The 17,796-nt window shown below is 47.9% G+C and overlaps 1 protein-coding gene across 1 annotated transcript in view; it reads right to left on the minus strand.

Annotated features, from left to right (window-relative positions):
* The window catches only part of B4GALT1 (beta-1,4-galactosyltransferase 1), a 47,201-nt gene that overhangs the window by 18,778 nt on the left and 10,627 nt on the right, over window positions 1–17,796 (minus strand). The window contains exon 2 of the mRNA XM_081103265.1: window positions 3,227–3,462. Within this exon, the coding sequence (XP_080959391.1) occupies window positions 3,227–3,462 (236 nt within the window). The remainder of the gene's footprint in view (window positions 1–3,226; window positions 3,463–17,796) is intronic.

Below are 17,796 nucleotides of genomic sequence, written 5' to 3' on the forward strand. Positions count from 1 at the left end.
AGCCAGTCAGTGATTCTCTCTCATCATTGATGTTTCTCTCTCTCTCTCTCTCCCCCCCCCCCCTTCTCTCTGAAATCAATAAAAATGTTTAAAAGAAATTTTTTTAAGAACTCCTGCTGAAGGGCACTAGCTGGCCAGTGGCAGAGCCAGAACCCAGGCAGTCTGAGCTGGAGCTCACTCCCAGCCCTGGAGACCCGGCTTGGAGAAGAAGCTCCTTAGGGAGGGGCTGAGTGGCCTCGAGGAGAGAGTTGCTGCCGTGCCATGAGGGCACTAGGAACCGGGACAGGGTCTTGAGCTGCAGCCCTACAGTTACTTATGTGACTTTTACTTCCCTTCTCTGAGCCTCAGTTGCTTCATCCGTGAAACAGAGCAGACAATTTCACACTATCTGGCCTCAGCGGTTCAGGCAAATCCCAGCAAAGACTGAAGGGTAACTTAGGGGGTGGAGGTTCTATTCTCTTTTTTTTTGAGGTTCTATTCTTAAAAACTTAAGAACCACTGGACTAGATGTCTCAGAGCCACCTCCTATTTTAAGCCTTCTGTTTCTCTAATCTTTTGGTGTTTTTTTCTTCTTTATCTTTTTTCTAATTTTTTTTTTCTTTTTTTCTTTCTCTCTAATCTTAATTGGGGTTGGGGATAAATGGTCAAAATGACAGTGGGGTGTCTGAGACAGGAAGACACTGAGAGGCTCAAATGACGCCTCTCTGCTCAAGAGTACATAAAGGTTGAAGCTGATGCTACAAACTCCTTTCTGAACTCCCTTTCTTCCTCTAAAACAACTATAAAACAGAGAACACAAGAAGTTTCTAGGTTAAACTGGGGAGAGAGGGGGAATGATGCAGTGTTTCTCCTTGGCCTCTTTCTTTCAAAAGGCTTAGGTTTCTCCCCTGACTGGTGTGGTTCAGTTCTTTGTAGCATCATCCAGTACACTAAAAGGTTGCAGGTTAGATTCCCAGTTAGGGTGCGTATGAGAGGCAACTGAAGATGTCTCTGTCTGTCTGTTTGTCTGTCTCTCTCTCTCTCTCCTAGAAAGGCAGGGGGAAATTAAATTTCTCTTTAGACTTGGTTATCTCAAAATCAGATTGTATTTTTCCAAAGAAATAACTAGGGTGGAGCTGGAGCAGAAGAAAACAATTAGCAAGAGGGAGAGGGAGAGGGAGAGGAAAGTTAACCCTTGGAAGAGAAGGAAAAGATGTAAAAGATGTAGAGGCTTCCCTGGTCAGTGTGGCTCAGTTGGTTGAGCATCTTCCCGTGCACCGAAAGGTTGCTGGTTCGATTCCCGGTCAGGGCATATGCTCAGGTTGAGGGTTCAATCCCCGGTAGGGATGGGTGCAGGAGGCAACTGATTGATGTTTCTCTCACATTTGTTTCTTAAACAAATACTTGGATTGAAGTGGCCTGGCATTTACTTGCTCTCGCTTACATCCTCCAACATTCTTCTACGGTAACTGACCCACAGCTATCTCACTGATAGATTTTCTCAGGGCCCTGGTCCATGCCTCACTTGGCCAAGGGACTCAAAGAGCCCTGAGGGGTTTGCCCACAACCTGTCTCCCAATCTTGAGCCTCAGTTCCCTTGAAAAGCAGGTATCTGCTCCTTCCTGCCTGACAGACTCAGCTCCAACATCGGGCCCTGGAACCTCTGCTGCCTTCCTACCCAACAGTCATCTCGCTCTCCATGAACATGCAAGGCTGCTTTCTCCCTTAGAGTCCCCATTCTCTGGCCCCAGCTAAGATGACCATGTCTCCCTCCAGCCTTTAGAACCCAGTTTTTATCCTGGTTCTTCCAGACCATTGCTCTCCTTCCTGAGCTTCCAGAGCATTTGGGAGCCACCATCCAATCACGTGCTATTTGGGATTGTTAACAAATGGTTTCTGGAAGGGTCCACTTGCCAGAAGGGGGAATGGAAGCTTTGGGACAGGCGGAACTGGGGCCTTACACTTCTTTAGAATCTCTCTGCAGCAACTGGTCCAGGACTATGCACAGTGGGCCTCAGAAATGCTTGAGGACACACTGCTGGTTTCAGCTTCCCTTCTGGTCCAAGGGGAGCCACACAGTCCCTCAACTTTGATAGAAGCTGTCAACTTACTACCTCAAGCAGATTCAGAATTTATCTTGAAATGGACATTCGGCCTTTAGGAAATGGGCATACTCTGTCTCTTCAGATGAATGTCAATGAAATTTGGTATACAGATAACTTAGATGTGTTATTGCACCTAGAAGGTTACAGTCTAAAGAGGTGAATTAAGTCTTCAAAATAAACTTGATATACCAAAGTTATACTTCTATCCTTCCTTCTTCCTTTAACATGTCTGTGTTCTTGCTCAGCCGGTGTGGCTCAGTGGTTGAGCGTCAACCTATGAACCAGGAGGTCACGGTTCGATTCCCAGTCAGGGCACATGCCCAGATTACGGGCTCACTCCCCAGTGTGGGGTGTGCAGGAGGCAGCTGGTCCATGATTCACTCTCATCATTGATGTTTCTATCTCTCTCTCTCTCCCTTTCTGAAATCAATAAAAATATTTTTTAAAAGAAAAGAAAAAAACACACACAAAACTGCCTCGATGATTAATCTGATTTCTCCAGGTCATGGTGCTGCAGGCTGACATGCCTCCAACAGCTTCTTTAAGCTCAATACACACATGGATCAGAGACACAGAGAGAAGCTCTTTTCTCAGACTCAGTCCAGGCCACATTATCTTCAGGGGACCACAAATAAAACTTCCCCCAACTTTTGCTGGGGCCTGGCATTCAGGCCTGAACTAAAAGCATTGTCTCTTGTGAGTACCTCAGAAACAGCAGTTCAACTGGGTAAATCTGAAGTTAACTAAAGGTCTGACTCCAAATGGGTATTTCTATTTTTTAAAAGGAAAACACACAGCTACCCAGAGACAGAAAATAGTCATTGCTTTATTTGGAGAGAATAAGAGTTGTTATTTTTCTCTCCATTTTGTTGGAAGGGGACTTCCAAAAAAACCCCAAACACACAAACAAAGCATCCCAGCAATTTCCTTGCCTAAAGAGTTACAGCAACAAGCAAGCCCACTGTATGGCATTTGGCCTATTTACACTAATGGAAATAAAGAGGGTGATAGTGATCGAGCTGTAAAAATCAGATACCAAGGAAATTATATCCTTTCCTTGCCCACCTCTTTACTCTCATATTTAGAGTGCGCGCACACACACACATACTTCCTCCCTGGCTCCCCCTTCCCAGACACCTCACCTGATTGATAACATAGATGCCGTAGTCCAACTGCTGACGCTGCAGGATTGGGTGCAAGTAATACAGCCAGTACTTGAGGTGCTCCTGCCGGTTGCGGAATGGAATAATGATGGCCACCTTGTGAGGAGAGATGCAGTCCTTGGGGGCGTAGCGACCACCCACCTTCACCTCGGGGTTCTGCTTCGCCAGAAGCGTCAGGTCCACGGGTACGTTGAACTCGATCAGCATGGGGCCGACTAAAGGGGTGGAGGACGGATAAGTTAGCAGGCTGTGGGACTCGCTGCTTCACAGGGGGTGCCAGGTGGCCAGGCCGCAGGAGACAGCTCTTCCCGAGAGGCAGTGCGGCCATGGAAAAGGCATTCATGCCCAGCACTAGGTACCGTGCCCAGCACAAGAGTGACCAACCATCCCAGGAAACTCGTAGTCCCAGGCAAACCTGGACGGCGGGCCACCCTGAGAAGCACTCGCCTATGCAGGCCACACTCCCTTCGGACTCCGTGTTTCTCAACTGTAAAGTGGAAGCGGGGCCATTTCTGCCCGGACCTCCAGGCAGGCTGCCGCGCGGATCAGAGAGCAGGGAGGAGGAAGCACTTTCTCAGAAATCCCGAGGTTGAGACCTGGCTCTGCCACCTCCCAGTCAGTGTGGCTTTGGACAGGTTCTCTCTGAACTTAGCCTAGTTGAGGAAACGTGTGTGTGTGTGTGTGTGTGTGTGTGTATGTGTTGTGTGTGTGTGTATGTGTTGTGTGTGTGTTGTGTGTGTGTGTTGTGTGTGTGTATGTGTTGTGTGTGTGTTGTGTGTGTATGTGTTGTGTGTGTGTGTGTTGTGTGTGTGTGTATGTGTTGTGTGTGTGTGGTGTGTGTGTGTGTGTGTTGTGTGTGTGTGTTGTGTGTGTATGTGTTGTGTGTGTGTGTTGTGTGTGTATGTGTTGTGTGTGTGTGTTGTGTGTGTGTTGTGTGTATGTGTTGTGTGTGTGTGTATGTGTTGTGTGTGTATGTGTTGTGTGTGTGTATGTGTTGTGTGTGTGTATGTGTTGTGTGTGTTGTGTGTGTGTTGTGTGTATGTGTGTGTGTATGTGTTGTGTGTGTGTATGTGTTGTGTGTGTGTGCATGTGTTGTGTGTGTGTATGTGTTGTGTGTTGTGTGTGTGTGTGTGTGTGTGTGTGTGTGTGTAGAGGTCAGTGTTGAGAAAGCAGAAGGTAACAACGAGTGGCATGAGTAACCCATGTCTCATGGGTCGATGCACAGATGAAACAAACTTGACGGGAAGGACTGGAGGAAAGGAGACCCCAGAGGAGACTGAGGGGCAAGGGAGAAGAAAACAGCTGGAAAGAACATCAAAGAAGAATGCTTAGTAGAAGGGAGGGAATCCAGTCAGGGATGACCGCAAAGGTTCTGGCCTAGAAGAACGTGGCTCCAGATAAGAGAAATAAGTTAGTAGGAGAGCTCTTTGGCTCAGGTGAAAATCGGATGCGATGTGTATGGATGGTGGGTTTGTAGTTAGTGGTAAGTTAGGAGCAGAGGGAAAGGCCAAGGCCAAGATCCAGATACAGGCATGGCAGCTCGTGTCTCCTGAACACAAACAGGTGGCGCTACCGGAGGGCTGCTGGGAACTGTCCCTCACGCAGCACGGACAGTGAGGGCAGAAGAAAGGTGACTGGCCCAGGGACACATAGGGAATTGGGGACTGAGTCATGACTTGAACCCAGGCCCCCAGTATTCTCTGTAGGACAAACTTTCTCAAAGAGGTTCCACGAAACACTAATCCTAGCAGGATGCTTAACAGAAGAACATGTTCCCTGGTTAAATGAGGGCAGGAGCCCTACCCACTAAATCCTGCTCTGGAAAGTCTGGACGTACACCAAAGGCTCTGAGAAGGTGTGCAATCAAAAAACCTTCTTCACTTTATTTAACTCACCATCTCCCAAATGTACTGGGCCACAGAATCATTTTACCGGGGGACACAGTTTGAGAACTGATACTCTAGTGCAGAGGTCCTCAAACTTTTTAAACAGGGGGCCAGTTCACTGTCCCTCAGACATTCCACACATGCGCACTGCGGGCCTGGGACGAGTCGGCTGCTAAGCAGGACAGGCAGCGGCTGCAAAAACATCCGGCGGGCCAGATAAATGTTTTCGGCGGGCCGCATGTGGCCCGCGCGGGCCGTAGTTTGAGGACCCCTGCTCTAGTGTAACCAGCTTCCCCTGTGAAGCAAACTAGTCATAAGCACAAAGGAACAGAGGTGAGAACGCTGACCACAAACTCAGAGCAAGCTCATCTGAAACATGCCAGTGAGAACCAGTGTGCACCCTCTGCCACTTTGTTTATCAATAGTATGTGGCTCTCTGAGCACCCGTCCCCAGAGATCACTACCCTCCTGAAATGAGACAACCGGAGAAAAGCAAGCTGTGACTCTTGCTCCTCCTGCCTGTTCACAGGTGCGAACTCGCCATCTCCTCTCCTTCTCCCCTCCCCCGCACCTCCAGTACACCACTCGCGTTCCCTCCCTCCAGTGCTGACCCAGCTCCATCACCGCCGGACCTGTTCCCATTCATTTTCTTGAGACACAGCTCTGATCATTACCTTCCCACTAAAAACCTCCCATGGTTCTAAGGACGTGTTGCCTTGGACCAGGCAAGGCTTGGCAGTAAGGCCCTTCAGTCTCAGCTCTACCTCCCTTCCCATTCTTATAAACCAGGCCTATGACTGCACTTTCTCTTTGCCAGAAATGCCCTTCCCTCTTTCCTCTAATGGCAAACTTTGCATGGAGAGACAGGCCAGAATCTTAAAAGCAAAGTCCCAATCTTGCCTAATCTTGCCTTGTCCTTTCCCTTTCTTCATTACCACAGAGCTCAGAGAGCAGATCCCCGGGGGGTGAGGAAGGGGACCCTCAGGGTTCCAAAGCCCTGTTGCCTCCTGGGCCATGTACCTCCCTCTCTGGAGGGGCGGGGGCCTCACAGATCAGTCCCTCACTGGGCTGTTGGCTGACCCAGCTTCCATATCCTAGGGTGCCCTCAGGGGAGTATTGGCTTTATACTTTAGGACTAAGTAAGGGGGTGCCTGGACCAGTTTTCCCCAAACCTATCATCAGGATCACCTGAGGCAATCTGTAAAAAATATGGACTCTCAGGCCCTTCCCCTAGAGAGCCTGAACTGGGGAGATCTTGGGAAGGACCTAGGTGAATAATTAACAAGGAGCCTAGGTCAGTGGTCGGCAAACTCATTAGTCAGCAGAGCCAAATATCAACAGTACAACGACTGAAATTTCTTTTGAGAGCCAAATTTTTTAAACTTAAACTATATAGGTAGGTACATTGTTATTAACTTAATTAGGGTACTCCTAAGGCTTAGGAAGAGCCACACTCAAGGGGCCAAAGAGCCGCATGTGGTTCGTGAGCCGCAGTTTGCCGACCACGCGTCTAGGTGATTCTGGTCCTGTTTTTTTTTTTTTTTGTTAATCCTCACCCAAGGATACTTTTCCATTGCTTTTTAGAGAGAATGGAAGGAGGAGAAGAGAGAGAGAGAGAGAGAGAGAGAGAGAGAGAGAGAGAGAGAGAGAGAGAGAGAGGGAGAGAAACACTGATGTGAGAGAGACACATGGACTGGTTGCCTCCCACAACCCAGGTACATGCCCCTCACTAGAAACGAACTCGGGACCCTTCAGTCTGCGGGCCAGTGCTCTATCCACTGAGCCAACCAGCTAGGGCAGAGCCTAGGTGACTCTGTCTGGGCAAGCTGGGCAATGGGGAGAGGAACCTCCCATCTTCACAAGTCTTGGGGCTTGCAGGCAAGGAGGGTCCTCAGGGTCTCCTACAACTCACAGGTCATAGAGGCAGCCCTTCCCAACGGGGTCCAGAGGCCTCAACTGCTTGACTCCCCGGCCCCGGGCAAAGCCTTCTGGGAGGCCCTGCTGCACACTGCACTTGTGAAAAACATGAAAAAGATCTGTCACCGGGCTCTTCTCACTTCAGAGGGCCCCACAACATCTGCAAAGCCTTTGCACCTTTCCTTCTCAAGATGCTACTAAACATAACCCCATTTTCAGGAACCCAAGTGCATCTGGACTGTCACCTACCACCTTACTCACACTTTCGGAAACCAGCCCAGAAGACAGGAATCCACACTTGGTCTGCCCAGCCCCCTAAAGCAGACACCTGCAGGCTGGTCTTAGTTTTGCCCCTTCAGGAGTTCCAGAAAGGTGGTCCTGTGGTTTCCCGGAGAGGGGAGAGGACGCCTGGGCCCTGGCGTAGCTCCATCAGTGACTTGCTGGATGACCTATCTTTGGGCAAGTAGGTCTGCACTCAGGATACTGGCTTCCCCTTTGTAAATTGCAGGGACCAGAACTCAACCTGCTCCAGAAGACTCCACTCCCACTGGCTCCTCCAAGGGCTCATGTGGAGCTGTATCACTGAACAGCCTCTTCTCACTCTTTGCACCCTTCTCACAACCCCCATCGTCTCTAACACACTGAAGGCACACTGACCCCCGGATCCTGCCTTCCCTGCCCAATCTGGCAATTCTTTCCCCACCTTCTCTCTGTGAAGCCTCCACAGCTCTGAGAATCCCGCAGATCTCACCTCTGAGAGTGGATAGCACTTGGCAGTCAGTGGCAGCCCCAGACCTTGGGTCCAGTGCCAGCCAGGAGGCCTCCGGTAATGTCCGGCACATCTCCTGCCGCCCACAGGAGCTGTCCTCTGCTGCACCCCTGGCTCAGTCCCAGTGAGAAAATTCATAGAGCTCAGACTCCAGGGGGGCAGCGACCAGCTCTGCCCAGACCCTTGCAGACCTGGGGCCGGGCCTCAGAGCCACGGCTGGAGGCCTCAGGGAGAGGCGAGGGGAAGAAACCAAGGGCTGAAGGCTTCATGACAGTCCTCATGCTAAGCCAAGGCTCCCTTGCTGTGAGGCGCACGGCGTATGCTACCACAGGCCCTCGGCCCCGCTGGGCTGGCTTGTGTGTTTTCTTGGCTCTGGGAGCTGGGAGGCAGGGTTACGTCAGCAGACGAGCAGATGTGAGCCTGTCCTCGGCTCCCCCAGCTACAGCCCTGCCACGTGGGCTTCCCAGTTGGGAGTCCGGGTCATGGCCTTGCGTGTAAGTCACTCAATAACTTCAATGTGTGAGCTCAACTCTGACAAATTCCACTGCTCCCTTGCTCGGCACAGCAAGCCCTGCTAATCGAGAGCCAGCCCAGCGTAGACTCCTTGCCTCACTTTCACGTTCGCTGAACCACTAGAGTTCCTCAAGCTCCTCAGACCAATCAGCCCCTGCTCCAGATGCCCAAAATACCCTTGACACCACATTGAGCCCTGCAGGATGAGAGCTCCCTGCTTTGCTCCCTCATCTCTGTGAGGGCAGGGGTTGTATGCCATGCCATTCCTTTTTATACTTGGGACAGTTACTGGCAGAGCAGCATGCACAAACGTGTTTATCCACACAGCACAAGTTCAACTACAAGTTAAGAAGCAGAGCTAACAGAGCAGGGAACCATTTTGCCTTTAATGTTTGAGAATGCAGAGTATCCTAATACACATGTACAACCAAGGCAACCAAGGGCAAAAACACTCCCCATTCTGGGTTCGTAAGATGCCTTTGGTTCCAGGCATAGCACCTGATCTGTGATTGATGGGCGCATCCCCTCAATCCTATATAATAAAAGCCTAATATGCAAATCGACCCAACAGCTGAATGACAGGTCACTATGGCTCACACTGATCACCGGGGGCAGATGCTCAACACAAGAGTTGTCCCCTGGTGGTCAGTGCACTCCCACAGGGAGCACCACTCAGCCAGAAGCCAGGCTCACGGCTGGCAAGTGCAGTGGCAGTGGTGGGAGCCTCTCCCACCTCCGCGGCAGCACTAAGGAGCAGTGAGCCAAGCCCGTAAGGAGCAGCGAGATAAGGAGTGAGGGGTCCTGGACTGTGAGAGGGTGCAGGCCGGGCTGAGGGACACCCGCCCCCCCCCCATGCACAAATTTCGTGCACCGGGCCTCTAGTGTTAAAATAAGTTTCCTGCAGGTTCTAGGCCTATAATTCAAAACTTTGTGGCAGTGGACAGCCTAATGAAAATGTTGCATTTCCTTAGCTGAACCTCACACTACCACATCAAACAGGCACTTCACTAAATACCACTTGTTCCTTAAGAGAATAATCCCAAAGTTCAAAGTCTGGTGTGGATTGTGAGATCATCAGAAAAACCTTATGTGGTCACTCAGTCCAGGATCCTGTCACCAATGGTATCAAGGCCTCACCTAAGGGTGCAAAGCCATGGTCAGGTTCCATCACTTTCAAGGATCTGGATCCTCTTTGAGCTAGAACAGTGATGGCGAACCTTTTGAGCTCGGCGTGTCAGCATTTTGAAAAACCCTAACTTAACTCTGGTGCCGTGTCACATATAGAAATTTTTTGATATTTGCAACCATAGTAAAACAAAGACTTATATGTTTGATATTTATTTTATATATTTAAATGCCATTTAACAAAGAAAAATCAACCAAAAAAATGAGTTCGCGTGTCACCTCTGACACGCGCGTCATAGGTTTGCCATCGCTGAACTTGAACATGGAAGAATCCTGGCAGACCAGGGCTGGAAGGACTTTGAGAATTATGTTTCAGCCCCACGTTACACATGAGAGTTTGAAACTGAAGGCCAGAGATTGACAGATTTCCTCAAGGACATTCTTGGATTGCCCCCCACCCTCCACCCCGCTCCTCCAACAACAACAACAAAAGCCATCCTTATCTTCCCCTTATTAATCTTTTAGGGTTCTCATGTTCGTGGATGCATCTACAGAGTGGACAGCAAATCAAGGTACACAGGCCCCTCTACTCTCCCTACACTGTGCCCATGGGGATTCTGTCTCAGAATCCTTCTCAACCTAGGGCTCCAGGAGCTACCAACTGATCCCAGGTGGCATAAAAATGAATCTTATTTGACATCACTGACCTAACCCTCCTCAAGCACATTTCTGTACCACACAAGGTCACAATTCCTGACTTCTAAAGCAGAGGAATCAAGGAGAGAATGCTGAGAAGCCTCTGGAGATCCCAGAACTGGGAGCATGACAGTACACTTCTGTCCTAGAGCGACCCAAAGAGGTTTTTTCTTTTCTTTTTCTTTTTAAAAATTTTATTGAATGTACTGGAGTGACATTGGTTAGTATAATTATACTAGAGGCCCGGTGCACGAATTCATGCATGGGTGGGGTCCTCGGCCTGGCCAGCGATCAGGGCCGATCAGGGCCATCTTGCCGTCTCAATCCGGGCCAATTGGGGCCGGCTGGCAGGGGGGAGGGACTGTGGGAGGTTGGCCGGCCAGCCGGGGGGAGGGGAGTGGCCAGCTGCAGGAGATGGGCTGTGGGAACACACTGACCACCAGAAGGCAGTTCCTGCATTAAGCGTCTGCCCCCTGATGGTCAGTGCGCATCACAGCTACCAACTGGTTGTCCGGTTGTCAAGGTTGCATGGGCTTTTATATATATAGATAGGTTTCAAGTGTACAATTCTGTAAGACATCATCTTTATACTGTATTATGTGCTCACCATCCAAAGTCAAGTCTCTCTCCATCGTCATTTATGCCCCCCTTTCCCTCTTCTACCTCCCCGCAAAACGGTTTTCACCTGAAGTGCAACCACAGAAATACAAGGCCCTGAGGTCAAGAAGCAGTGTTGGGGATCACAGGCTTTCAAAGCTCAGTACACAGGCCTCCCAGTGTTTGTCCACCGGGGAAAACTGTCCCAGGAGGAATTTCTGCTCTGCTTGGTCCTGGCCCAAAAACAGATTTCCTCCTCACCCAGCCCTTCTCCCTCCCTCCACCTCTCTGCTGGAAACTGCGTGCCTGCCCACGGTTATCAGTTATCACTACCAGGAAAGGCTCAGGAGGCCAACCTGCCTGGAAATTCTGTGAGCCCAGGAAGGGCTTGTGGCACCCCTCTCCTCTTAGAACTTGAGCACTTCTGGAAGAAATGATTTGAACTTCTCAGAAAGGATTAGAATAACAGTCTGGCATTTAAAAAAAAAATATTTTTATTGATTTCAGAGAGGAAGGGAGAAGGAGAGAGAGAGAACCATTGATGGGCAGCTTCCTGCACACTCCACACTAGGGATCGAGCTCACAACCTGGGTACGTGTCCTGACCGGGAATCAAACCATGACCTTTTGGTTCATAGATCGACACTCAACCACTGAGCCACGCCGGCTGGGCAACAATCTGGTGTTTTTTATTTTAAGACTTTCCCCTCCCTACTGAGGCAGTCCCCCCACCCCGCGTCCTCTGAGGCCTCCACACTCGGCCTGGAGACAGTCACCTACAGGTAAGCCCAGGGCCTGCCACTTGAGAACTCCAGGCCCACGATGGCAGAAGCCACATTTACTTCCATTCCTCTTGATTACTTTCTCCTCCCCAGGATGCTGGGGGAGAACACTTCGCTCTGCACTTTCTTTGTTTATTTTTTAGAAAAGATGTAGAAATTCAACACACAGTTCTACAGGAAGCAAATGCAATTTCCACAGGAAGCAGCGTGGTAGGAAAAGGTCACAAACCTGGGTTCAAATCCCTGTGCCTCTACTCGCCCTGGCTGGGTGGCTGTTCCTTACAGCGGTATTTGTGAATTAGCGTGGGAGTCTATCATGAAGGAAGGGAGGAGGAAAACTGGGATGAACACCATGGACACGGGGTGCACACACAGCGGTGTGAATGGACCTTAAAAAAACAAGGGTGTGCATCTGGAGCCCAGTTCTTGGTTTCTAAATACCATTCTCTACGAAAAAGAACTAGGGACTGAGCAAGAGGAACCGGGCCGGTATGACTCAGTTGGTTGGAACATCGTTCTATGCACCAGAAGGTGGCGGGTTCGATCAGCTGGGGTGTGTACCGGAGGCAACTGAGCAATGCATCTCTTTCACAATGACGTTTCCCTCTTTCTCCCTTCCTCCCACTCTTAAAATACATAAATTAAAAATATTTTTAAACAGCTGGGTGAAATAAATTAGAATCAGAATGAGCTACAAAAGAATACTCTTTACATAAGTTAAAAATACATGTACATATACTGTATGACCTGTTTATATGACATTCTCAAAAAGACAAAATAATAGTAATGGAGAACAGATCAGGCAGGGGTTGCCAGGGGTGAAGGGCTGGAGGAGAATGGGACTATACGGGGGACTTTTGCAGTGATAGAAAAGTTCTGTATCCTGATTGTTGTGGTGGCCACACAAATATATACTTGTATTATACAGACCTATACACCAAAAAACTTTTTTTTACTATATGCTCATCTAAAAAATAAAATTAAAAAATGAATATAGCCCGGCTGGCGTGGCTCAGTGGTTGAGCTTCGACCTATGAACCAGGAGGTCACGGTTCGATTCCCGGTCAGGGCATAGGCCTGGGTTGCAGGCTCGATCCCCAGTGGGGGACAATGAAGGAGGCAGCTGATCAATGATTCTCATCACTGATGTTTCTATTTCTCTCTCCCTCTCTCTTCCTCTCTGAAATCAATAAAAAAATATTTTTTAAAAAAATGAATATATGTAAAACAGCAGCTCCCATTTGGCAAGAACAAAAACATTCACACATTAAACAGTCACACATTAGAACGGTTGCCGGAGGAGGGGTGGAGAAGTGGAAGGGGAAGGAGCATAAAAGGGAGTCAGTCCATGATGATAACGGGCATGAAACAGTGTGACGGCTGGACGGAAAGAAAGGAAAGCAGGAGGAAAGCACAAAGGGAACGAGCAGGGGAGCGGAGGAGGACGGCGCCGGATGTATCCTCCCAGCGCTGTTCAGGGGAGAAAGGAGCCCTGACCTCTGGACAGACCAAAGTCCCCGAGCAGGTCTGCGATCCTGTGGGGTCAGATTCATCAGCCACAACAGCCTGACACCACCCCCCATTGGAGGACTCACTTCCCTGCTCTGACTTCTGACTCACTGGCTGTGGACGACCCGCCTTCCCGCCTAGTGCTGCAGCCAGAGAACTCTAAGGCACTTGACAACAGTTCTAACCTTGCCAGTAAATCAGAAGTTTAGCGGTCCAGCAGGTAAGTAAGCCTCCTGGGAGTTTTATTACTGAGTAAGTTGCTCCTCCGATATTCTGGAGCCCTGACTGGATTTCTGGACCAGTAATGCTGGTGTCACGCACATCCTCTTCTCTCTCCATCCAGAACCAGGCTTTGGGCTGTAGAGAGCCTGCTTCTCTACGGGCCATCTGGGCAGTCTGCCAACCATGCACTCCCGGCAATACCTCTGGGGTATCAGGACCACTTTAAATGTAGCCAGCTCCCTCCAATTTCCTTCTCTACGGAGTAGGTATAAAACAATGTGTTCTTTTCAGGTGGTAAATGAGATAACACATACACATATTTATCACAGTACTTGACACTAATATCAATAAATATTACTGTGCCTTCTCACCGACTCCCTAGAACTTCAAAGCCAACAGGGTTATTACAGCTCTACAATCACAAGAGACTAAAATTCCACTTTTCTACTCTGAACACCAGCAACAGCGACAGACTTGGAAGAAGAGCTTGGGACCTCAAGCGGTTTGGGGGGCATGACATAACCTTCCTACAAAACATAAGGGTTGAACAGCGATTCTGCTCATCTTTTACTGTCAGAGACAAGTATTAAATGTTAAAGAACCAGCTTAGAAAAGAATACAGAAGAAAAATTTTATAATCTTGGAATGATATAGACCCTCCTAAGTGGGGGGGGAAAAAACCTAAAGTAATACAGAAAAACACAAACTTAAATACATAAAAATTCAAAACTTGGCTGTATGGTCAAAGCTACCAGAGATAAAGTAAAAAAGACATGTGCCTGGCTGGGTGGCTCAGTTGGTTGAGTGTAATCCTATACACCAAACAGGTTGTAGGTTCAATCCCCAGACAGGGGTGCATAGAGGAGGCTCTCTCCCCCTCCCCATCCTCTCTACCCCTTCCTCTTTCTAAAATTAATAAAAATATCCTCAGGTGAAGATTAAACAAACAAACAAACAAAAAAGACAGGTGACAGATGTAGAGACCATATTTGCAAACAATATATACTAAAGGAATAATAGTCATAGTATTAAAAACTCCTGCAAACATATTTTTAAAATAGAAAAATATGAACAAGTAATTTACAAAAGAAATACAAATAGCCAACAAACACATGACAGTTTGCTCAACATCATCACTAATTAGAGAAACAAATTCAAACAAGATACCATATTTGATCATCATATTGACAAACGTAAAAAGACTGCTAGCACCCAGTGCCGGCATGCATGTGGGAAACAGGCGCTTCTCATTCACAGCTGATGAGCACAAATTGGAGGGCAATTTGACAGTATCTATCAAAATGGTACAAATGCATGATCTACAGACTTCAAATCATAACCTGATCTCCCACCTTGAAACACTGGAAAACGAAGAGCAAACTAAGTCGAAAGCAAGCAGAAGGAACAAAATAAAGATGAGAGCAGAAATTAGTGAAAAAGGAGAATGGAGGAACAACAGGGAAGGGGGAAATCAATGAACCAAAAGTTGGTTCTTTGAAAAAAAAAAAAAAAAAAAAAAAAGGCATGGACTGACCAGAAAGGGATTAAAAAAAAAACCCCAAAAAACTCAAAATCAGGAATGAAAGAGGGAACATCCCTACCAACCTTATAGAAATAAAAAGGAATTTAAGGGCATATTATGAACAAATGTATGCCAACATATTAAATGACTTAGGTTAAGTGGACAAAGTTTTAGAAAGACACAAACTACCAAATGGACTCAAGAATAAGTAGAAAATTTGAATAGACCCATAACAAGTAAAAAAAATTGAATTGGCAAACAAAAAGCTTCCAACAAAGAAAAGCCCAGGCCCAGATGGCCTCACTAGTGAATTCTACTAGACAGTTAAAGAATCAAAATCCTTCACACACTCTCCCTAAAAGTGACGGGAGAATATTTCCCTCCTCATTTAGGAGTTAGTATTACCTTGGTACCAAAATCACATAGAGACATCATGAGAAAGAAGACTACAGATAATTTTTCTGTCAATTATACCTCAATAAAGCTGGAAAAAAAAAAACCATACAGATCAATATCTCATAAATAACCCTTAACAAAAAAACTAGTTAACTGAATCCAACATATAAAAAGGATTATACACCATGACCAAGTAAAACTTACCCAAGAATTCAAGATTAACTTATCTTTTTTTAAAAAAATTAATCATCTCTGCTGGTGTGGTTCAGTGGTCGGCCCACAGAAAAGCATTTGACAAAACACATCACCTATTCATGATAAAAAACACTCAACTACAATCTTTCTTCACCTGATAAAGAGGAACAGGGGGTACCCACACTGCTATGAAAATCCCACTGCTATCATTATACTTAATAGCGAAAGACTGAATGTTTTTCCCCTAAGATCAAGAACAAGAAAAGGATGTCCTCTCTTATCACATCTCTTCATCATTGTGCTAAAAGTTCTCACCAAGACAATCAGGCAAGAAAAAGAGCTGCTGTGAGAGTGAGTGAAAGTAATGCGTATGAAGAACTTTCCCTGTGCCTGGCCAGTGCTGCATTAGCAAGTCTACTATGAGAGTGGCTGGCTGGTCGTTGCTGGAGCCCAGGGCCCTAGACTCACAGTGGCTCCCACTGACTGGGTTTTCAAACCGACCAACTTATTCATTCATCCCAAGTTTTGATTCTGTGCCTAGACACTGAAATTGCTGGAGGATCAGGTGGGTGTGGATTTGTCCAGAAAGACTCACTTCTGGCTCCCAGCACCCTTGAGAATCACCCCAGTTCTACATGACCGGCCCTCAAGGGGACAGCACTCTACCGTCCTGCCATGTAGAGTGCATGGCTACATCAGAATTCCCAGGCAGGCGGGGACTCCAGAGAGCATCCCAGTCAACCCCTCATCTCATGTTATGGATGGGTAAACCGAGGCCTTAGTGAGAAGATTTCTCTCAGATTACTCTGTAGGTTGGCCCCAGAGCTGGAGTGAAAGGCTTGCCATCCTGACTTCCAATACCAGCTCCTAAGCAAAGACAGGCTGCCTACAGCCCAGGCCTAAGTTTTTCTAACAATACACAGGCCACTGGGCACCCCAGGTTAAGCCCATTTACATCCAGTCTCATTTTTTAACATCCCTTCTCACTTCCTGAGATTCCACCAAATATCCAATGCTCCTTCCAGCTCCCCTGCCTTACCACTCAGCTATCTGTAACCTATGACGGTATCTCCCCAAGACACTGATAAACAACAGCCACCCAGAGAAGGGAAGACTATGGGTCACCACAGAATCCTGGCCCAACTGACACATGGCAACACATACTCCAAGTTCCCAGCACTGTGGGTTCAGCAAATTGGGAGGCCTTCTCCCTGTAGCCTGGGGCAGGTATGTTCATGTATAAGCCAGGCCACAGTCTCCACTAAACCCTGGTTCCCTGCTAAATCCTGTCCCTAACCTGTGGTTACAGCCTCACCTTTCCTTCTCCCTGTTAACTCTGCCCTAGGGCAGATCACACACACACACACACACACACACACACACACACCCCAAAAAACTGCATTTGGAGGAAATTATACTCTGCAGCCCACTGTGTTGAATGGATGTCTTCTGGATGGATGGGTGAGGCACTGATCAAAATACAGAGTACTGATATTGCCACAAACCTCATCTCATTCAATCCTTTATCAACCCAGTATCTCCCCATTTTACAGAGGAAGAAAGTCTTGCCCTGGGTCCCCAGGAACAATGTGCTGGACAGCAGCTCTGGCCTGATTCCAACTGGACCCAGAGAAAGCACCGTGTTAATAAATCACAGCTGACTGCTGCGGAATGCAGAAGACAGGACATAAGGAGTGGCTACAAGATGAAGGGAGCAGCTGTCCCAGGTTGAATCCACCCTGTCTGCTGGATTTGTAAACCTTTGGTCACTGAAACTGATACCATTGTAATTAGCTAGTTATTAGTAGGAAAGGAGCAAAAATGGAAGCCAGACATTATAAGCATGTCATTTGGGCAACTTCACCAGGAATACCAGGCCAGTCCCTGAAGATCACTGGAGGGGGTGTCCAACAAAGGGAAGACAGATGCAGAACAACATTTGGGAATATGTAATCCCCTAAACAAAGAATTTCACTCTCTTGGACTCTTGTTGCTTAGGGCGTGCTCTCTTGTTTCTCTTGCATCCACCCACGGCCATGTGGACCCCACAGGCAATGGACTACAGCAGGGAAACACAAGCTGGCCTGATGCGGGGCTGGACCTGGCTCCACCATGGAAAGGAAACTCTGGATACTGGCTCTGATTTTTGCTCTACTGAAACCCCTGCTACACTTCTAATGACTGGACTAAAGGAAATGGGACTTTGGAAACCCAGGGGTGTAATTCCACAGAAATAAAGCTTTCTACCATATCACATCCTCCACTGGGAGCCTCTGGAAATGCTTCCCCCAGCAGTACCCCCAAGAACCCCACTCTCACAAGCAGCCAGGGAAGACAAGCTCCTCTCCTCTCCTGTAACAAAATCACTAGTTCTAAAGTCATTCTACCATTTATGCAAGTCAGCAGGCTCCTGTCTTATCT

This window comes from Myotis nattereri (assembly GCF_964212035.1).
Source record: "Myotis nattereri genome assembly, chromosome: 12".
Taxonomy (NCBI): Eukaryota; Metazoa; Chordata; class Mammalia; order Chiroptera; family Vespertilionidae; genus Myotis; species Myotis nattereri.